This window comes from Dipodomys merriami, unplaced genomic scaffold (assembly GCF_024711535.1).
Source record: "Dipodomys merriami isolate MVZ:Mamm:240054 unplaced genomic scaffold, mDipMer1.0.p SCAF_5, whole genome shotgun sequence".
NCBI classification, from domain to species: domain Eukaryota; kingdom Metazoa; phylum Chordata; class Mammalia; order Rodentia; family Heteromyidae; genus Dipodomys; species Dipodomys merriami.
The window spans coordinates 24,945,622-24,968,330 of record NW_027206068.1 but is presented as its reverse complement, the minus strand read 5'-3'; the positions used below and the strand labels follow the sequence as shown (position 1 = coordinate 24,968,330).

Sequence of the window (22,709 nt, the reverse complement as noted above, 5' to 3'; positions counted from 1 at the left end):
CTAGAGGGCTTGAAATCGCAATTTTCAGATCTCAGCCTCCTGACTCCTGAGTAGCTAGAATTATAGGCGTCTACCACTGCCCTGGTAGATTTAGTATAATTTTATTTATCAGTTGTGGGGCTTGAACTCTGGGCCTGGGCACTGTCCCTGCACTCTTCAGCTCAAGGGGAGCGCTCTACCGCTTGAGCCACAGTGCCATGTCGGGTTTTCTATTGGTTTATTGGATATAAGAGTTTCACGGGTTTTCCTTCCCCTGGCTGGCTTTGAACCATGATTCTCAGATCTCAGCCTCCTAAGTAGCTAGGATTTACAGGTGTGAGCAACCGGAGCCCGATAGATTTAGTATAATTCTTTAGGGAGTACTCATTAAGGTGACACACCTGTAATCCCGGCAATCAAGGCTGAGGAAACAATATTGTAAATTCAAGGCCAGACTGTTATATAACAAGGACTTGTCTCCAAATAAGTAAATGATGTTTTAAAAGGGTACTAGTATTTTTGTTAGAATTGCTTAAAAACTGCTTTTCATGAGCCCACAAACTAAAAGTTGGAGAAAAATGTGGCATACCAGCCTCTATTTTGTGTGTCTTTGCCCTAAACCATTCTCTCTTTAGTCACTTTGCAATCAATCAATCACCTTGAAACCTGGAAAGGACAGAACTTATCAATAATATCCTTTTGAAAAAGGACCAAAACTACTGTTAAGGAATAATATAGCCTGTTCAAGAGGGAACACCAACCAGACACTGGTTACTTGTTATCCTGACCAGTGATGACAGTGGTATCTGATAGAAAATGACTTAAACTAAAAACTTACGTAGTGCTGACCTTGCTGAATCATCTCCCCTCCTTTTCCCTCTCCTCATATATACCCTACAGCTGTAAAATACAAAACCTGTGAATTGAAGGCCAATGTGTCTGCCAAAAACAGATTCTGAAAAAAACACCCAAAAAACCAAACAAATCCCTAAAATCCAAGATTCTACCTTTGCACAAAGAGCCCTTTCCCATTCCTACCCTGCTTCTCTCTCAAGACAAACTATCCCAGACCCCTGTCCTGCCTGACTTCACTCTCTCTGCCTATTGAAAAGGTGACCTCAGCCAGACGCCGGTGGCTCATGCCTGTAATCCTACTCAGGAGGCTGAGATCTGAGGATTGAGGTTCAAAGCCAGCCCAGGCAGGAAAGCCTTGAAACTCTTTTTTTTTTTTTTTGTCGGTCATGGGGCTTGAACTCCAGGCCTGGGCGCTGTCCCTCAGCTCTTCAGCTCAAGGCGAGCGCTCTACCACTTGAGCTACAGTGCCACTTCCGGTTTTCTGGTGGTTTATTGGAGATAGGAGTCTCATGGTCTCTCCTGCCCGGGCTGGCTTTGAACCGTGATCCTCAGATCTCAGCCTCCTGAGTAGTAGCTAGGATTACAGGCGTGAGCCACCAGCGCCCGGCTAGCCTTGAAACTCTTATCTCCAATTAACCTCCAGAAAACCAGAAGTAGTGCTGTGGTTCAAATGGTAGAGTGCTAGCCTTGAGCAAAAGAGCTCAGAGACGACACCCAGGCCCCTGAGTTCAAGCCCACAACCAAAAAAAAAAAAAAAAGAAAAAAAAGAAGAAAGAATAATAGGTGACTTCAGTTGTAAGACAACACCGGCACACTACTGTCTTTCCAGTCTGGCTAGATTTGGTCATCCCTCTCAGGCTTTTCCCCTGAAATAAAAGTCTGAGTTTACTTTCTGTCTGTTCTTTATTCTGATACTCTATAATGACTGTTTTCCTACAATATCCACTTTTCCTGAACTCCTTCTAAAATAATGATCAACCAAGCTATACTTTGACCAAGACTGTTTAATAATTATTCATACCTTTCTCTTATATCCCCCTAGCTTCTTGTGAGTTTAAAGCTAAAACTCATGTCTGTACTTCAAAAGATGCTGAGTATTATCTTCCCAATGGTATGACCATACCATGTAACAAAATCTCCTTTCTCTGTCCTTTACTACATCTTTATTTGGCACATATAGGGCCATATGGTTGGATCTTACATGTGGAACTCATGGAGTTTGGGAGGAAGAGTCTAAAAGCTATCTTCATTTTCAAAATGGCAACTGGGTAGCTATTTCAACTTCAAGACACCAGCTTCAATAACGCGTAAGAGAGTAAGTCTTGAATACATTACGATTCTTAGATGGTATTACTTCAGTCACCTCCATCCATTATCTTAATTACAGCTCTAGCTTCTACATCGACACTTGTTGCTTCATCTTGTACTTTTTGGCTAAGGAAATACTGTGGCTGGTTGGATGTAGACCACTAGATCCCTATCAGCAATATGGCTGTTTAATTTTCTTGCCATTTGTGTGTTCACTGAAGTAGCACTTTAATTCCCTGCCCCACCTCACCATCCCCTCATTTTCACTTTACATTCATAATTTGGCATAAGCTTTTAGCCTGTCTCAGCTTTGGCATGATACACAGAGAGCTTCATCATTTCAAGCTTTTGATTTAAAAATAGAGATTCTTTGACTTAAACTTAGAGGCCCCTGGATCCAATTTAATGTTGTATCTCAGGGAATAGGGGGCTTACAGACCAGTCAGCTAGTGAAGCAGTCAGAACACACACATTTATCAATTAAATAACTTATATGACTATAGTTAATGGTACCCAAGCAATTATAATGGTAATAAAACTTAAGGTTTTGGACCCCAGGCCCAAACTGCAGGAGTTCTACATTAGGTCTGGCACTTTCCCCATATATCTAATAAAAAGACGTGGTGAGCAGGGAGCCAGTGGTTTACACCTGTAATCCCAGTTACTCAGGAGGCTGAGATCAAAACCAGCATGTACAGAAAGTCTATGAGACTCTGGGGTGGGTATAGGGTACAACTGACATCATCATTTTCTTGCTTGCTATAAACAGAATGTGTCCAGCTTTTAGACTCTACCATGATCCTGTAGTCATGCTTCAAAGCTAATAAGGTGGGTTGAGTCATTGTCTTGCATCTCACTGACTTCATCCAAAAAGAGGTTCTCTTCCTTTTAAGTACTCAAGTAGTTAGACTGGATCCACCAGATAATCCAGGTTGATCTTGTCTCAAGGTCTGTAACCTTAATTACACCTGTAGCATACCTTACCTATCACGGATCCTGGAAATCAGGTTGTGGACATCTTGGTGTGGGGGTGGGAGGTTAATGATGAAGTTAGTCTTATAATGCCTAAGGTAACATGCAGATTCACTGTTTTGTTTTTTTTTGTCGGTAGTGGGGCTTGAATTCTGGGGCTTGGGCGCTGTCCCTGCGCTCTTCAGCTCAAGGTGAGCACTCTACCGCTTGAACCACAGCGCCACTTCTGGTTTTCTAGTGGTTTATTGGAGATAAGAGTCTCATGGAGTTTCCTGCCCAGGCTGGCTTTGAACTGTGATCCTCAGATCTCAGCCTCCTGAGTAGCTAGGATTACAGGCGTGAGCTACCAGCGCCCAGCTCACTAGTTTCATATCAACTATTTCACTATGTAATCTCTATCTACTCCTCTTCAAGTACTTTTTTTTTTTTTGGTTGGTCGTGGGGCCTGAACTGACTCAGCTCTTCAGCTCAAGGCTAGCACTCTACCTCTTGGAACCACAGCACCACTTCTGGCTTTTTTTCTTTTTGCTTATGTGGTGCTGAGGAATCAAACCCAGGGCCTCATGCATGCAAGGCAAGCACTCTACCACTGAGCCACCTTCCGAGCCCCTCTTCAAGTATTCTTAAAACAGAGATACTGTTATTCAAAATCATGAGAATGAAGTCTAAGCATAGGTGATCTTTAGTTAATTTCATAAAAAGGGTAATCATTTAAATTAACATTTAACTTTTAAACATCCTAGCTTAATAAAGTATATTTATTAAGTATTAATATTATTTAGCTCATTTAGTTTTTCAAAAAGTGTAACAAAATCTACAATAACTCCTTTTTTGTCTCCCCAGATTCAATCATCCTGAAATCAATGTTTTTAAGTATACATGAAACATGCACATACTATTTTGTTCATTTAAAATTTTTAAATATATGGTTATTAAACCTTTTGCCACTTAAAAGATTTTTTTCTAATATTGTTTGGATACTTAATACATTAAATCTACTCAGCTTTGTATATAGGTCATTGTTTTGGATAAAGTCTCTTATCTGTTTTAAGCTAACAAAGTAAATGCCATAAACTGAGTGATTTAAACAACAAGTTATTTTTTCACTGTTCTAGGGGCTGAAAGTCCAAGGTCAGGGTGCCAGCTTGATCAGGTACTTGACTTGCAGTGAAGAGGGCAAGGAGCTCTCTGGATTCTCTTCTCATGAATACACTAATCCTACTTATAAGGTATCCACCTATATGGCATCATCTAATTACTTCCTTTAAGGCCTAATTACTTCCTTGAAGCCTATCTCCAAATACAGTCAAACTGAGAATTGGTGCTTCAAAATAGTACTAAGTAGAGGAGACTACGATTCAGTCCAAAGTCAGGAATGTGAGTTTTCTCAATAAAGCATGTGATAAGATTTTGAAGCAAGTGACAAAATTCTTAGCTTGTAAGAAAAGGCAGGGGCAGAAGAAGGGAGTTTACAGGAAAATTTGAGCATGGAGACATGAATGTGCTATAGCAAGCAACACTGCAGCTAGGGCCGGTGAGGTGGATTAGTGGTAGAGTACTTGCCTCGCATGCATGAAGCCCTGGGTTTGATTCCTCAGTACTACATAAACAGAAAAAGTCTGAAGTGGCACTATGGCTCAAATGGTAGAGTGCTAGCCTTGAGCAAGAGGCTCAGGTACAGTGCTCAGGACCTAAGTTCAAGCCCCAAGACTGGCAAAACAAACAAACAGAAAACCCCTGAAACACTGCAGATCCCATTTGAAGTTTGTATTTATGAGATTGTAAAAAAAAAAAAAAAGAAAAAAAAATGAGTTTAACCAGGAATAGAATTTAAGCATATGACAATAGAAGGACAAGCAATGCTTTTGAAAGTTGTACAGAGAATGATGATAGACAATGGCAAGAGTAGGAATGGACATGAATATAGAAAGGTGTTTGTTTCATTTTTTTTTTTTTTTTGGTCAGTCATGGGGCTTGAACTCTGGGCCTGGGTGCTGTCCCTCAGCTCTTCAGCTCAAGGTGAGCGCTCCACCGCTTGAGCCACAGTGCCACTTCCAGTTTTCTAGTAGTTTATTGGAGATGAGTCTCACGGACTTTCCTTCCCAAGGCTGGCTTAGAACTGTGATCCTCAGGTCTCAGCCTCCTGAGTAGCTAGGATTACAGCTGTGAGCCACCGGCGCCTGGCTCATGTTTCATAATTTATTGTTGTGTATCTATCTCTTTCAAAACTCAGATTAAAATGAGCATTTTTGCCAGACACTGGTGGCTTATGCCTGTAATCCTAGCTACTCAGGAGGCTGAGATCTGAGGATCATTGTTCTGAGCCAGCCTGGGCAGGAAAGTCCATGAGACTCTGATCTCCAATAAACCACTAGAAAACCAGAAGTGGCGCTGTGGTTCAAGCGGTAGAGCGCTCACCTTGAGCTGAAGAGCTGAGGGACAGCTCCCAAGCCCAGAGTTCAAGCCTCATGACCAACAAAAAAATAAATAAATGAGCATTTTATTTTGGCCTTAAGGCATCTGAGAAGTGTTCTGTTGCATTTTGTCTCCTCTGGAGCAACTGGTGCTTAAGAATCAGTTTCCAACATGGTTTCTTCATTCATGTATGATAGTCTCATTCTTCAGAGCACTCTCCATGTGGCATAGGTTTTCCCAGAATGACCTTACATGGTATCTGGCCTTCTAAGAGTAAGTGTTCCAAAGAAAATATGGAAGATGTAAAACCAGTTAAAGGCCAATTCTGGAACTGTGTGTCAGTTTTACTATACTTTACTGGTCAAATCAGTCACAGAACCCACCCAGATTCAAGGAGACTCTACTTACTGATAGGGAAAAGCAAGTCCATGGTACAAATGAGGATAAACATAGGAAATATCTTCTCAAAACCCTTACAGTATCAAGAGAGAGGTAGTTACTATTATCATTATGATTTATATCATTATGATGTAAAACAAAGCCCAAGCCAGCATGGTGGTATATTACCTCTCAGCACTCAGGAGGCTAAAGCAAGAGGATCTTGAGTTTGAGAGTATCAGAGCTACATACAGTGCAATCTCAATCCTAAAACCAACCAACAAAAAAGAAAAGAACAAAAACCAAAGCATGTATGAACAGAAGGGAAACAATTTTGACTGGAAAACAGGTATAACATTTCATTGAAATATAATTTTTATAGACTAAATTTAGGGAATAAAATAAGCAGACAGACATAAGGGACAGACATCTGTCTGGCATGTTTGGGAAATACTAAAGAATATAGTGTGGGTAAAGAGAACAGAGGATAAAAATAATTACAGATATCATGGGTATCATGGTAAGTTTAGCTTTATTTTGTAGGTATTAGAGAATTTGAGATTTCTAAGGTAGAAAACTAAGTGGAAGGTGGCGCGAACAGGAAGATCTAGGATGATATGAACATGGAGGACTATAATAATATATGAAAGATTTATCAATAATAATAATTCAATAATAATTCAAATAACAAAAGAAGGCCAAAAGCTGCAAATATACTTTAGAGGTTAATTATGTTAGACTGACAATATCCCTAATTGATTATAGCTAAACACAAGAAAGTATCTTATATATGTATACATATATATCTTTTATTATCTTTAAGTAGTTGTAATTTAACAAAGTAGCTTATGAATACAATGCACCTCGATCAATGCCACTCCTTTAGACAAGTATCTTAAATACCTATAATTTATTAAATCTAAAAGAATAGAGCTAGTTACATAATTTCTATAAAATTTATGACTTCAAACAAATAGTACTTATTTTAAATTTCATACAGGTGGGATATTTAATATTAAGCATGCTTCCATGGTTACCTAATTAAAATACTTCTATTTATTATTAGGTTGGCACACAGTTCAATATCAATTAACTTCATTATCCAGAAAAAAACTAAGTTAAACATGGTTAAAAATGCAATTATAAAACAATTATTTGTGATTCTGGATCAACTTTTATTGAGCACCCCCTATTCTCCAAGTCCCCCAAAATGTTTATTTTACTGTATTCTTAAAAAAAAAGAGGGCTGGGAATGTGGCTTAATAGTAGAGTACTTGCCTAGCATGCATGAAGCCCTGGGATCGATTCCTCAGTACCACATAAACAGAAAAAGCTGCAAGTGGCACTGTGGCTCAACTGGTACACTGTTAGCCTTGAGCACAGAGAGGCTCAGGGACAGAGCCCAGGCTCCAAGTTCAAGCTGAGGGCCGGCAAATGAGAGAGAAAGAAAGAGGGAGAGAGAGTGCATGAGACAGCATGTGAGAGAGGTGAAAGTACTGAAGAGACTGTTAAAACTTGGCTCAACACCATAGGCAATTCAATTACACTGAAAAATTTCAATATATATATATATGTATTTTTCCAATTTCTATTGTTAGTACAAAGTTTGCTTTTATGCTTATTTTTCTTAAATTCAGTATGGATATAAATAGTATTTCTATTTATAGCAATACATCTTCCATAAGATGGAAACCTAAAGGTATCTTCCTAAAGGTCATCATCACTTATAGTTTCTTCCTTATAAATTTTTGTAAAGTATGCAGAAGAAGGAATGTATAATAATAAGTACAACACTATTATGCATAGCAGGTGCCAGTGGCTCATGCCTGTAATCCTAGCTACTCAGGAGGCTAAGATCTGAGGATTGGGGTTCAAATCCAGCCTGGGCAGGAAAGTCTGTGAGACTCTTATCTCCAATTAACCATCAGAAAATGGGAAGTGGTGCCAGGTGGTAGAGCGCTAGCCTTGAGCTGAAGAGCTGAGGGACAGTGCCCAGGCCCAGAGTTCAAGCCCCATGATCGACCAAAAAAAAAAAAAGCAGCATACCTATTAGGAAATATACACATCTATGATTTCTAATAGACATACATATATTTAAAATTGGTACAAATATTACTTTATAAATACAGGATGCTGAGAAACTTAAATGCCTATATTTTAATGGCCAACTCTATAGGAAGTATTGAAATATTTATTTTCTCAAAAGTACTCTCCTCAGAGCTGAGTTCAACAGCAATAAAATTATAATAGTATTTTTCTTTACATTATAGATATGTAACTAGAAAAATGATTAAATAATAAAAGCATATTGAGGATATTCCAATAGTTAATATCAAATTCTAACCATCTTCTATATATTCTTATAGAAAATGTTTTAATAAAGGTATCTTAATAGGAAGAGAAGGAACTATACACAAACAGACTAACGTGGTCTACTAAGTGCCCTTATTTTACAAATTACAAATAAGGGAATGAAGCTTAATGTCTACCCACAACTCTGCACAAAGCTAAGCAACTACTGTACGACTGGTCTTCATTAACAATCCTAGAGGTGCAATCTTAACAGTAGTTTGCCTAATTCATATGCTAGTGGTGGAACTGGGATCTATTTGGGGCTTTCTCTTTGTTCTCTCACTTTATAACTAAACTTATTGTTTTTACTCACTGTAAATTTACTGTAATTTGGAACTCTCCTGTTTCTCTTACTATAGGCATTACAGAAACAGAATGCAACTTTCATAGCTTCATTAAGACAAACACTATCTGTAGGAGAAAGATCACTTTATGCATAATTTGGTTTAGCTAGAAAAAGCTAATACAGCTTAAAACTTTACTCTATATCATAGTAACTTCATATGTGGTGAAGTGATTTTCTATAATGTTGATGTTTTCTTCAGATAGCCAGTTTTCCTGTTTTAGCTGGCTTATAAGAGCTTCCAAAGACTTCCATCTTCCTAGAGTCTGTTGCTCTTGTAGCTCAAGAAGAGTTATCTTTGAATGAAGCTTAGAGACTTTTTGCCAAAGATGTTCCTTATTTATGTCTTGTCTGCAGTAAGAGTGTTCCGTTTGTAAAATGTCTATACTATGGTCTATATTCTTATATGAGGAGTCTTCAATGTTTATGTCTTCCAATCCTACGGTTTCATTTTGTGCTAGAACAGATGAATTAACTGAAGATTTAAAATTTTTTGTGGGTACAAAAATGGCAATAACAGATTCTTTATTTGTGCTTAAATCTTCAACAGTGCTGATTAAGAATTCATTTTCCTGTACTGACTTAATTTCAATTGAATTAGGATTAGCAAGATGACTGGTAGTTATTTCAAGCATTTCTTGGGTTTCCAAAGATTGGTGGTGAATACCTTCTGAATTTGAAGTTGTTAAAGTAATAGTTGTAGAATTTAGATTCTCATAAGATGTGTGAAAATCACTTACACCTAAATCTTGGTTAATCAATGTTTCCAAGACAGAATTTGTCTTTTCAGCATCTTGTTTAACTAGATTAAGAGTTAATATGTTAGTTTGCATACTTGCTATTTTAGGTGCTGGTGGCTTCAGTATGGCAGGCAAATCAAGTAAGTCTGTATGTTCAGGGAGTATATCTATTTTAACTGTATTTTTCTTTGCTTCATTTGATGCAAATGATTCTTCGGGCTTGGCTTTTAGACACATTTCTTTCTCATCTCCCAATTTTTTCTTCTGAGATTTTTTTTTACAAGATTCTTTTCCCTAGAAAATAATATTTCAAATTCTAAAAAGGGCATACTTGTAGACTTACTCTCTTACTAGTACTAAGTTTGAGCAGTATACTGGTCTGGCAAACTTATTTAAACTGGTCTAAGTATGTAACAACTTAAATATATCTTAAAGTATTTTTTTTAACTCCAGTTGAAGCACTGATGGCTCATTCCTATAATCCTAGCTACTCAGGAGGCTGAGATCTGAGGATTGTGGTTTGAAGCGAGCCCAGGCAGAAATGTTTTCATGAGACTCTTAGCTCCAATGAATCACAAAAAGCCAGAACAGAGCTGTGGCTCAAGTGGTAGAGTGCCAGCCCTGAGCAGAAAAACTCACAGACAGTGCTGTAGTCCTGAGTTCAAGTGCCACAACTAACAAAAAACAAGCAAAACCCTAGAGTTGACATATGATAATTTCAGGTTATTTAAATGACCAGTAAGAAAAGCGTAACCATTAATTAAAAAAATTTCAAAAACGTAGCGTTTTTTGCTGCTCTCAAACGGTTCCACTTTAATTTTTAAATTCATCATACTTTTAGTAAAAGGAGAAAATATTCTCAAGTATTTGTTTTCCTAACAGTAATCTTTACCTCTTACTCTTTCCACCTGATAACCTGTCAATTTGGATTTGCCACCCTGTTCTGCATTACCCGCCTCTCCACTATTCCAATACCTGATAGTCTTCAGGCAAAGAAAATATTGTTGGAATTGCAGTTTGTTTTAAATAACGGATACCCCATCTGATGTCAAGAGAGTCAGGAGTAAAATGGTCACTACACAGGAACTGGTATTTACTGGGAACCCAAGACTCCCGTTTCATATTCTTTAACCACTTTTCAAGTCTTTCTTTGTCATGAAGAGGAAACCTGAAATTAAAAAAAGAAAAAAAAAAGACAAAAACTTTGTCTTACAATATATCCACATAACCTATTTGCCCCATGCTGCAAAAGCAAGGCCATCATCTCTACTAAATGAATACACCTTTATGACAATGACTACGAAGCCAAAGCTTTGGTCTGAGAATAGATTGGAAAACATAATTCAGAGATCCTTTAAGGAAAATACATTACTTCAAAGAATCTAGTCAGTTTTCTATGGATAGGTAATTTGCCTAAAATCAGCCCATTGTGTTATAAATTCTCTACAAATTTCCACCCAAATGTGTTTCATATATAGCCCAGGTGGCTTCAAATTCCCCTTATTCTTGCTTCAATTTATATTAGCATTTTAAAAATAAGTAGATACTCATTCACACAAATCAGCTGAATAAAACTACTATTAATATGGTTAGCTGAAGAAAACTATTAATATATTTTTACTAGCATCTGCTTCATTTATACCTATATGTAATTTAGTCTGCTTCTAGACTTCTGTAACAGCCTAGAAACTCTAAACTTTAAGTTCTAAAATAGGAATTCTGATGCAAAAAAATGGTACCACACACCAGTAATCCTGGCAACTAGGTAGGTTGAGGCAGAGGATTAAGTGTTGGGAGGGTCATCCTGTGCTACACAGTAAGACTGTCTAAAAAACAAGAGGAGCCAGTGGCTCATGCCTGTACTCCTAGCTACTCAGGAGGCTGAGATCTGAGGTCCCAGTTTAAAGCAGCTGGGCCAGGAAAGTCTGTGAGATTCTAATCTCCAATTAACCACCAGAAAACTGGAAGTGGCGCTGTGGCTCAAGTGGTAGAGCGCTAACCTTGTGCTGAAGAGCTCAGGGACAGAGCCCAAGCCTTGAGTTCAAGCCCCACAACTGACCAAAAAGAAAAAAAAAAGAAGAGGAAAACATCAAGACTAGACTCACATTAAATAACTGATATTTAACCTAATGATACTCTATGTAAAACATACATTATATAATTCCGTTTTCATAGTAATGTGATTTTTCACATAAAGTATAGATATTATATATTCTTTCCCATCCCAATTGGGTTTATGCTTTGTGTATTTTACAGTTTATAGAAAAGTCTCCAAATTTAGACAAGTTTATAAGATTCTAGGAGAAAAGATATATGTATATTTTAGGAAATAATTTTTAACACTGACACCTTAAGTTACCAAACCTTCAAAAAATATACTTTGATTATACATTCTCTCCATCATCAAACTAAGGGACTTGCACTTGTGGTCTACCTCTTATCTGCACCTTTTTTTTTTTTTTTTTTTGGGTCCGGTCGTGGGGCCTGAACTCTGGGCCTGGGCGCTGTCCTTCAGCTCTTCAGCTCAAGGCTAGCACTCTACCACTTGAGCCACAGCGCCACTTCTGGCTTTTTTTCTTTTTGCTTATGTGGTGCTGAGGAATCGAATCCAGGGCCTCATGCATGCAAGGCAAGCATTCTACCACTGAGCCACCTTCCCAGCCCCTGCACCTTCTTTATGAGTATCTTTATTGGTAACTAACTGAACTTCATTGCTTTTTTCAACCAATAAGCTTTAAGAAATCTCCTAGATGGGGCTGGGAAGGTGGCTCAGTGGTAGAGTGCTTGCCTTGCATGCCTGAGGCCCTGGGTTCGATTCCTCAGCACCACATAAGCAAAAAGAAAAAAGCCAGAAGTGGCGCTGTGGCTCAAGTGGTAGAGCCCTAGCCTTGAGCTGAGGGACAGTGCCCAGGCCCAGAGTTCAGGCCCCACAACTGGACCCCCCCCCCCAAAAGAAATCTCCTAGAGTCTCCTAAACAACACCGTTTATCGTCTATTCAATTTGTTTGATGATTTCGTCTCACTGTTGTATGCAGTTCCTTCAAATGCATAACATATTAACAGATGTTCCTTTTTTTTTTTTTTTTTATCGGTCGTGGGGCTTGAACTCTGGGCCTGGGCGTTGTCCCTCAGCTCTTCAGCTCAAGGCGAGCGCTCTACCACTTGAGCTACAGCGCCACTTCTGGTTTTCTGATGGTTTATTGGAGATAGGAGTCTCACGGTCTCTCCTGCCTGGGCTGGCTTTGAACCGCGATCCTCAGATCTCAGCCTCCTGAGTAGTAGCTAGGATTACAGGCGTGAGCCACCAGCGCCCGGCAAAAAACAGATGTTCCTTTTTGTGTGTGTGTGTGTCTGTATGTCGGCTGTGGGACCTGAACTCTGGGCTTGGGTGCTGTCCCTAAGCTCTTCAGCTCAAGGTTAGCACTCTACCACTTGAGCCACAATGCCATTTCCAACTTTTTCTGTGGTGCTGAGGAATCGAACCCAGGACTTCATGCATGCAAAGCAAGCACTCTACTACTGAGCCACCTTCCTAGCCTAGAAGTTCCTTTTTTTTAAAGATGGAGCTTACTACAGCCCAGGCTGGTCTCAATCTTACAGTCCTCCTGCTTCAGCTTCCCAATGTCTGATTACAGGTATAAGCCCACAGTATAAACTGAGCACTGTAGGCTATAAATTTATATTACATCTTAAAATAATGTTAACATGAGCAAATATGATTCTTCAAGTTTGGTCCTATTTAGAGAATAAAATCAATTTTTATTTTGTATATTACACATGCATTTAAAAAACCCATAAACTCACTTTAAATTTACATCTTGAGGAAAATTTTTTTATAATACCATTGTGGAACACAGAAATTCAATTTTGGGGTTTGGTTCTGGATTATGTCTCCTCAAATCCAAGGCCAAATAGGAAAATGGTACTTTGCTACAAACCTTCTCAGAGCTAGAGCCATTAATATCCTAGTGTTTGCCTTTCAAGTGACCATGGCTTAGATTTATTCCTCCCCAAAATATCTTGTCTGTTATTTTGTAAAATGGATTCAAGGAAGCTAATCATGCAAAAATTATATAAATTACTTAGATTTATCTGTTGTTTTTTCCCCATTACTTGAGATAAAGGGAAGCACCCAGCCATTAGTAAATAGCAACTTCATGATTAAACTCAAAGATTTACTAAATAACGTGAAAAAATTAAGGAACCCCCCCCCCCACAAAAATAGAGAACTAGGTAGCTCTAGCTGAAACAATTTTTGTTAAATACGTTATAAAAAGGAAATGGGGGGGGGGGAGGCTGGGAAGGTGGCTCAGTGGTAGAGCGCTTGCCTTGCATGCCTGAGGCCCTGGGTTTGATTCCTCAGCACCCCATAAGCAAAAAGAAAAAAAGCTGGAACTGGCGTTGTGGCTCAAGTGGTAGAGCGCTAGCCTTGAGCTGAAGAGCTGAGGGACAGCACCCAGGCCGAGTTCAGGCCCCACGACCGGACCCCCCAAAAAAAGGAAATGGGGGAGGGGTGGAAGCATGGCTCAGTCGGTAGAGCACAAGACAATGAGCAAAAGCTTTAGGTACCAAATTTAAATCTAAATCTAGGATATTTAAAAAAAAAAAAAAAGGTAAAAGGAAAAAAGAAAAAAAAAGGGCCTGGAGCTGGTGGCTCACTCCTGTAATCCTAGCTATTCAGGAAGCAGACATCTTAGGACCACCAGAAAGCCGTTAGTGGCGCTGTGGCTCAAAGTGGTAGAGCACTAGCCTTGGAGGGGAGGGGGGGGGGGGAGGGAGAAGCTCAGGGGGAGATCGCAGGCGGAGTTCAAGTCCCAAGACCAACAACAAAGGAAAAACAAAGGAAATGGAATACATAAGTAAGCTGATTTTCAGACTTCTCATAAATATTATTCTTGTATTTAATAACATTCTATTATTTCTACTTTACAAATGGAAGATATGAAGCGTGATCATTCAGTTGCAAAAGAATGGAACCTAGATTTGGAACCACAGCTCCCAAATGACACAGCATTGCTTCCCTGTCTTTCTGAATGCAAACTAGTATTCGTATAGTTCGATGGAAGTATCTCGTAGTTTTAGTCACCCAGAATATATTTACCTGCGCCACGCAGGAAACATGTTAAAATCCTGGGTATGACACCAACTTTTCAAGGTTACTAATCAAGCTTTGGTTTCTGTTTTCTCACGGGGGGGGGGGGGGGTGGGGGATTAAATTCTGTGCAACTTCGCACTTCCTCACAGCAGGTTCGGTGCACCTTAAGGCGTGGTTAGTGCAGTTCAATGAGAGCTTCCGCGAGGTGCGATCGAGGATCCCAGAACCACGATCGTGGACCATGCACAACCTTTCTGTCTTACCAACACTTCAACGGCATGCCCAAGGTTATACTACATTCAGCCTCCGCGCCCGCTCTGCGCGGGAAGTTGAGGTCTCACTCAGAGCAGTTAGGCGGTACCTGGGCCCCGGCTCCACAGAACACAGGCCCGGGGCTTACAAGGGTGACGCTGACGCCACGGCCTACGAGCTGACTTACGGGTAAAAGCTCAACTTCCGGCCTTTATTGTTCCGTCCCCTGCGATTCTTACAGCATATCGCAGCGCAATAGCGGGGCATCACTTGAGTAAGGTCCTGGGGTGACCCCAGTTGGCAAAGGGCGCAGACCAGCCCTCCTAGCTTAGGCGGAGCCGCAAGACCAGGCCGCCCGCGCCACTGCGCCTGCGCCAGAAACAGTTCCGGAGATGGGTGCCGGAACCTTTCATTCACTTCCGCCCCCGTTAGTATAGGAACCGCCCTTTGCGGGGGTGTAGCAGGAAGTGACGCGCAGGCCGAGCGGCAACAACAGTTTTCCACGTGCGCTTTGGGCGCCAGAGTCAGGTGGGGAGGCGGGAGCCAATGGGGAAGCGTTTCGTGTAGGTCCTCTCCCGTGGTGGAGGCGCCAGCCGGGGACACCCGCCAGTAGGGAGCGGGCTGAGAGGGGAGGCGGTGGTATCCTCGGCCCCGGGAGCGAGAGGTCGGTGTGCCGGTGACCGTGAGGCGTGCGTCGGCCCAGGGAGGACGCGGAGGCTGGGGAGGGTGGCCGGGCCGCCCGCCTGAGCGCAGAAGCCGCGCGTGTGCTCCTCCCGGGCCTCGGCTTGGGGGGCGCGGAGCCGCGGTCGGGGGAGGAGCGAGTCCGGGGTGGCGCGGACCGGTCGGCCGCCCAGTGCGGTTCTCGGCGTCCGCGCGCTGGTGGCCGGTTGCCTCGGCCTCGGCCTCTCCAGCCGCTTCGGGCTGCGAGGTTCGGACGAAGGGACTGTCGGGAGATGGCCGGACCACAATGGTGCATTTTGTGCGTTGGGCTGTGTCACGGGCGTTCTGAACTGTCAGCTTCGCCGAGGGCCGGGTTTCGGGTCTCGGGGAACCCTGCCGGTAGGAGTCGGGGGGACGCAGGGCCTGTGCCTTTGCGAGAGGCCTGGGTGGTCCAGCGCAGCCGGCTGCTGGGGGGGGGGGGGTGGCTAAGGCCCACCCAGGCCGCCGGGAAAGGCGACGGAGGAGCAGCTTGTGCTTTTCTTCCTTCTCTTTGCTGTTTTGACCTGAGAAATCTGGTTAGTGGAAAAGTTTGCTCATTAAAACTTAACACACGTTCAGCTTGAATCCGTGGAGTAACGTTTAAGAAACCAGTAAGGTGCCAGTCAGTTCAGACCCGCCCTTCGAGTAGGGAGCAGCCGCGGGCGATGGGGCGTCCGTAGGACAAGTTGGAGGTTGTACTTGATCCTTGAACCTCCTTTCACAGGAGGTTGTACTCGTGACTATGAGTAACTCTGGGAAAAAAAAAAAAAAGTAATCCACCTGCTAATTAGTAATGCTGCGAAAAGGCCACAGGAGAGGAAGGCAGGCAGTTTCCATAAGCCATAGTGCTTTTTCATCAGCCTTGTTATGTCATCACGGGTGACCAAGCTCTCCTGTGGTTTAGTATTCAAAAAACCGGGGCACTTTATTATGGATATCAAGTCAGAAGATACATGTTACCAAAAGTCCCATGTCAAAACTTACTAAAGATTTTCAGGGTAAGAGAACTTTTGTAACTACTGAGAAGTTTTGAGAATAACTTGTTCGCTTGGCAGCCTTAGGAGAAATCTTAAATTCTATTGTATTTTTAAGTAGAATTTATCCATATACCTTTTCTCCCGAAAAGAGCAAATAGAATTGAACTGAGAAACTCCCTCCTGGCCACCACCATTCCTCTAATAGTCTTTCCAAACACAGAATTTTTTTGATAACTGATTTTTACTAGATATTGTAGTTTATTTACATGCAAGTCTAGTTTGAAAGAAAAGTAAAAAATGCCAATAGTAGTTTGGGGGAATCTCAGTTTTCCTTATAGGAATTCATATTCTGAGGCTTAGTGTAATGGTAGAGATTTGTAAGCCCCGCAGGAAGAGGAATTCAAGGCTAAGGGAAACGCTGTGTCAAAAAAAATTCATATTTGAATAATGTCTCTAAATGTCAGAGAAAAAAATTAAAAAGTTAACTACCAAGATAATGTTATGTCTAGATTAGTAGGTATTTTCTCAGACCAGCATTCATTCAGGTCCTTAATTTCATTAGGTGAGCCAAAGACTAAAAGTAGAGAATCTTAATTCACAAACACTTAACACTTAAAATGCAATAGAATGTGTGTATAAAATACTGTATATATGATCTTTTGAATACTGCATTAAATTGTTGACTTTCTTCTAAAAGAAAAATGCCCTAAAATTAGTTCTCTAGATAATTTTTCTTCTTTCTTTTTGTAGGACATTAGAAATGGCTACACCCCAGTCAGTTTTCATCTTTGCAATTTGTATTTTAATGATAACAGAATTAATTCTGGCCTCAAAAAGCTACTATGATATCTTAGGAGTGCCAAAATCTGCATCAGAACGCCAAATCAAGAAGGCCTTTCACAAATTGGCCATGAAGTACCACCCTGACAAAAATAAGAGCCCTGATGCTGAAGCAAAATTCAGAGAGATTGCAGAAGGTAAGTAAGTGACTTTCCTGAGGTCTCAAGGGTATAACTAATAAGTAGCATGATGCCAAGAAATCTGTTTGTTTTTGAAGATATATGCAGATGGCAGGATGAATGGGATTTACATTTAAATATGGTGAGATTCTGCCATTCTTATAGCAAAATGTTTTTTAGCGAAAGACTAGATGAATTTTAATTGATAATTTTATTAGTAGATGAAAATGTATTGTTTCATTCTTTTATTTATGAAATCACTGTTGTTTCTTAGGAAAAAGTATTTGAGTACCCAAAGTTCTTATTCTACATTTAAAAATGTTTGGCTTCATACCTGTTCTAAAACAAAATATACTTTGGAAACATTCAATAATTAATGATGGGAGGTTGTAACTGACTTAGGGAGTTAGAAATTAAGGTACTTCAATTAGTAAGGAAATGGAAAATCTAAATTCCTACTAACTTCATATTTGATCACTCATTCTTTTTTTTTTTTAACTGTATTTTTTTTGTCTTTTATTATTTGGTACTGGGGACCCAACCCAGGAAATTGCACTTGCTAGGCAAGAGCTTTGCCACTGAGCTACATCCCAGCCCAAAAATAATTTTTAATGTTTTTTTTTAAATTTTATTTCTTGATCACTAATTCTTTAACACAAATATGGTTTTCAGCAAGTAATATTAATAGCTCTAATGGTTGTCCACATGCTGTGATAGTAACATTTATTTAATAATTACTTGGTATATACTAGAGTTATGTCTGTGCTGTCGACAAGCTAGCAGTGAATAAGGCAAAGTTCTTGCCTTGTATAACTTCTATTTTTAACTTAATTATGTTTGTAATGTGCTTTTAACTTGTGATGTAAGTTGAAATTAATGTATTTGGAGAGGTTTAAATATATGTAATTTTGAATTTTTTTTCTTGACTTACTAAAATGTTATTATCTTTTTCAGCATATGAAACTCTTTCAGATGCTAGTAGGCGAAAAGAGTATGATACACTTGGACACAGTGCTTTTACTAATGGTAAAGGACAAAGAAGTGGAAGTCCTTTTGAGCAGTCATTTAACTTCAATTTTGATGACTTATTTAAAGACTTTAACTTTTTTGGTCAAAACCAAAATTCTCGGTCTAAGAAGCATTTTGAAAATCACTTCCAGACACGCCAGGATGGTTCCAGTAGACAAAGGCACCATTTCCAGGAGTTTTCTTTTGGAGGTGGATTGTTTGATGACATGTTTGAAGATATGGAAAAAATGTTTTCTTTTAGTGGTTTTGACAACACCAATCAGCACACAGTACAGACTGAAAATCGATTTCATGGATCTAGTAAGCACTGCAGAACTGTCACTCAAAGAAGAGGAAACATGGTTACTACATATACTGACTGTTCTGGACAATAGTGGGCCCTTTTTTTCTGTTGTCACTAAAACCATCTTGTTGACTTTTCCTCAATATCTTTGATGAAAAAAGTTTTCTGTGAATTGCTTTGACAAGTGCATGATTTCGCTTTAAGCAATTTGATATAGCTATTACATATATTTAAGTTATTCTAACATTCAACATTCAGTAGACAAAATGTAATATTAATTTTCCTTATTAGGAATTTTTTTATAAAAAGAATTCTGCCAAGTCATTTTTCTTTACCTACCTTTGAGTTCCTAAAAGTAGCAAGTTTTAGTATCAAAAAGAAAGATTGAATTTGGGTGATACACATTTAAAGATTAAACTTTAAAAGAAATGAATTGTGTAAATTTAGGTGATTTTTTTACAGTGAAACATTTGCTAATACGAAATTACATGCTTTGTGGCATCTGTTAATTCAGTTGCTAAATGTATATGAGATTGTATAATTGAGTCATTCAGCAAAGGAGATCAGTATGTTGGTTAATTACCACTAAAAGCTTTAGGAAAGGATGGTTTTATTTTTGCAACCAAATCATGCCTTTTCTATAGAAGAATTGGGGTAAAGGAAGTATATTGCTTATAGTCAGTGAAGCAGAAAAAGTTGAAAATTTGTGAAATATTGCCAAGAGATTGTTAGTGTGTGTAGGCCCTGAATAATGGTTTTTTTAAGATTGAAATTATAACTACTTACACATTTCCCCCACCTTTCTTTTAACCCTATAGGTCTCCATACAAATTTATGTGGTCTTTTTTTGTGTGTACATAGTTCTTCCTCTTTGCACTTACCTTGGTCTAGAGATTGCACTTATCTTCATCTAATACCTCATTCTTTTGTAAAACCAGCCAGTAATTTCTGTGCAACCTTATTATGTGCAATATTTTAAAATCCTAAGACGTGTGTATTTTGGTTTTTAGATAGACTTATTTCTTTAGTTTGGCACTTTTCCACATTATACTCCATATGAGTATTAATCCTTTGGATGCACATTAAAACTAGTAATGTCTCATACAACATTGTGTGTGAGTGAGAGAAATATAATATTTACAACCTGATACTCTCTGTTGTCATTTATTGTTAAACATTTCATAATGAAATTCTAGAGGCATAGAGGACATAACTAATGGGCCATGTGTTGATCATAGGTCATAGTCCCTATGAAGTCATTTGTCTGACCTGAAAACTCTGATATGTCATTTTTTTTTCTTTTTACCATTATTTTCATTCTTACCCTTGGTAGCATAGTGATTTTATAAGTAGTTTTAGTATGTTTCCCACCAACTAGTTGGCAGAATTGGTAGTGTTCTGTCACCAGTTCTTTACTATTTAGGCCTGGTTAAGAAAAAGATTAGCTGGGTGCTGATAGCCTCGCCTGTAATCCTAGCTACTCACAGTTCGAAGCCAGCCTGGGCAGAAAAGTTCCCTTGAAACTTATCTCTAGCCACTCAGAAACTGGAAGTGGTGTTGTGGCTCAAAGTGGTAGAATATTAGCCTTGAGCAGAGAGCTTAGGGACAGTGCCCAGGCCCTGAGTTCAAGCCCTATGACTGACCAAAAAAAAGATTAAATAAAGCTATAATTAATCATCTTTGGAAGATTAACCCCCCCCCCCATACTGTTGAGGGTTGAACCCAAGGCCTTATGTATGACAGACAAGTAATCTGCCACTGAGCTACATCCCCAGCATTTCAGAATTTAGAAGAAAATGAGTTTATTGTATTTGTATATGTCCTGGAAGTTATATCAACTGCTTTTTGCTTGATAATAAGAAAATAGCCATACCTTGAACTTGGAGCCAAGGATCATTTGTAGCCTAAGACAAGACAAAAATACCTTATTTTCAAATTAACTTTAGTTGGAAATGTGGCTCAATACAGTATTCAACCTAGCAAGCAAGCCCTGAGTTCACATCTTGGTATTGCTTTAAAAAATTATAAATATTGTTCTTAGCAATAGTATTGCCCTTTTTTTTTCCTCACACTGTTTTTTTGTTGGTTGTGGGGCTTGACCTCTGGGCCTGGGTGCTGTTCTTGAGCTCTTCAGCTCAAGGCAAGTGCTCTACCACTTGAGCCACAGCACCACTTCTGGTTTTCTGGTGCTTAGTTGGAGATAAGAGTCTCACAGACTTTCCTGCTGAGGCTGGCTTTAAACCACAATCCTCAGTAGCTAGGATTACAGGTATGACCCATGGTGCCCAGGTTGCCCCCTTTTTTTCAAGGCCCGGTTGCTTTTTCTCCTTTTCCCCTTATCTAGGGTACCTAAGCATTTTAACACTCAAGTGAAGGTAATAGATGGGCAGTGTATAGTTTGATGTACAAGCAATTAGAAATTTAGTCAACATTTTCTCCAATAACCTAAATTATATGTTTGTACAGATAGAATAAACATGGATAGAAAATGAGAAACCTCTATTTGAAGAACTGACCAATAGCATACTCTGGTAGGGTGCCAGAGGCTTAATCATGACCAATCCTAGCTGTTAAAGAGGTTGCTATTTGAGGATTGTGGTTTAAAGCAAATATGAATAAGACTACCATCTCTTCATTACCAAAAAGCTAGTGCTAGCTTTGAAAACAAAAGCTCAGGGACAGTACTTAGGCCCTGAGTACAAGCTGTAGTACCAGCGTCCTCCACCAAAAAAGCTTAATCTCTGTCTCCATACATATTAAGTTTTTCTGGGTAAAATAGTAATATGACTTCATATTTTTCTGGAACAGAGTTAAATATGTTAATATTCATTAGCTGTACGGGTAGAGTTTTATTGTGGCGTTTCTACACATCAATCTCCCTCCATCATTCCCTCTTGCCCCTTTCCCCCTTAAGACAATTTCATCAGGTTTTGTTGTCTTATTTTCACACATGCAAAGAAAGTACTTTGAACATTTTTATCCTGATTCACTTTTTGCTTTTTAGCTTAAGGGTTGAGTATATCTTGAATTAGATGCTGAAGGTGTGAGATATAATTAGTTCTGTCTGAATTCATATTACCCAAGGTCATGTTAGATTAAGAAATTTGCACTTTTTTTTTTTTTTTTCTTTTTTGGGTCGGGTCGTGGGGCCTGAACTCTGGGCCTGGGCGCTGTCCCTCATCTCTTCAGCTCAAGGCTAACACTCTACCACTTGAGTCACAGCGCCACTTCCGGCTTTTTTCTTTTTGGTTATGTGGTTCTGAGGAATCGAACCCAGGGCCTCATGCATGCAAGGCAAGCACTCCACCACTGAGCCACCTTCCCAGCCCCAAGGAATTTGCACATTCTTAAAATAATTTGTTTGTTCATTATTATCTGGGCATAGCAGTACATGCCAGTAATCCCAGAATTCACTTTGTAGGCCATAGCCTGGGCTACACAGTGTTAACTTGTTCCCAAACAACAACAAAGTAATCACACACACACACATTCTTGGGATGGTTATCTTTGAATTTGGATTTGAACTCAGGAAGACCTCAAGCTCAGTTTGCTAGCGTTCTCAAATGGCCAGCGTGATGCTCTAGTATGATTTGAGTCATACGTCCAGTCTGGCTTTTTGCTGATTATTTGAAGTCTCACAGACTTTTATGCTTGAGCTAACTTTGAACTTTAATCCCTTGGATCTCAGTCGGTTTAGTGGCTAGGATTGCAGACATGAGCCACTTGGGACTGACAGATTTTTTTTTGGGTGGGGGGGGGGTCTGGTTGTGAGGCCTGAAGCCTGGGTGCTGTCCCTCAGCTCTTCAGCTCAAGGCTAGCGCTTTACCACTTGAGCCACAGTGCCACTTCCGGCTTTTTTCTTTTTGCTTATGTGGTGCTGAAGAATCGAACCCAGGGCCTCAAGCATGCAAGGCAAACGCTCTACCACGGAGCCACCTTCCCAGCCCTTGAACTCAAGGCTAGCGCTCTACTACTTGAGACAGCGCCACTTCCCGCTTTTTCTGCTTATGTGGTACTGAGGAATCGAACCCAGGGCCTCATGCATGCAAGGCAAGCACTCTTCCACTGAGTCA

General features: G+C 39.9%; 2 protein-coding genes across 6 annotated transcripts; one reads left to right on the top strand and one right to left on the bottom strand.

Moving 5' to 3' along the window:
- Positions 1–6,116: 6,116 nt before the first annotated feature.
- Positions 6,117–19,784, top strand: Dnajb9 (DnaJ heat shock protein family (Hsp40) member B9). 4 transcript variants are annotated; one of them, XM_069996193.1, is made up of 3 exons: positions 6,117–6,256; positions 17,116–17,342; positions 18,279–19,784. In XM_069996193.1, the coding sequence occupies exons 2-3, from the start codon at positions 17,126–17,128 to the stop codon at positions 18,725–18,727; spliced, it is 666 nt and encodes a 221-aa protein (XP_069852294.1). In that variant the 5' UTR covers positions 6,117–6,256; positions 17,116–17,125; the 3' UTR covers positions 18,728–19,784. The 4 variants fall into 4 exon arrangements, with proteins under 4 accessions (XP_069852294.1, XP_069852295.1, XP_069852293.1 ...); XM_069996194.1 differs by lacking the exon at positions 6,117–6,256 and adding an exon at positions 15,006–15,217; XM_069996192.1 differs by lacking the exon at positions 6,117–6,256 and adding an exon at positions 15,270–15,353.
- Thap5 (THAP domain containing 5) lies at positions 6,692–15,258 on the bottom strand. 2 transcript variants are annotated; one of them, XM_069996190.1, is made up of 3 exons: positions 14,877–15,258; positions 10,318–10,510; positions 6,692–9,636 (listed from the first exon to the last, which is right to left on the bottom strand). In XM_069996190.1, exons 1-3 carry the CDS (start codon positions 14,954–14,956, stop codon positions 8,743–8,745), a joined length of 1,167 nt encoding a protein of 388 aa, XP_069852291.1. In that variant the 5' UTR covers positions 14,957–15,258; the 3' UTR covers positions 6,692–8,742. The 2 variants fall into 2 exon arrangements, with proteins under 2 accessions (XP_069852291.1, XP_069852292.1); XM_069996191.1 differs by lacking the exon at positions 14,877–15,258 and adding an exon at positions 14,444–14,867.
- Positions 19,785–22,709: the final 2,925 nt, after the last annotated feature.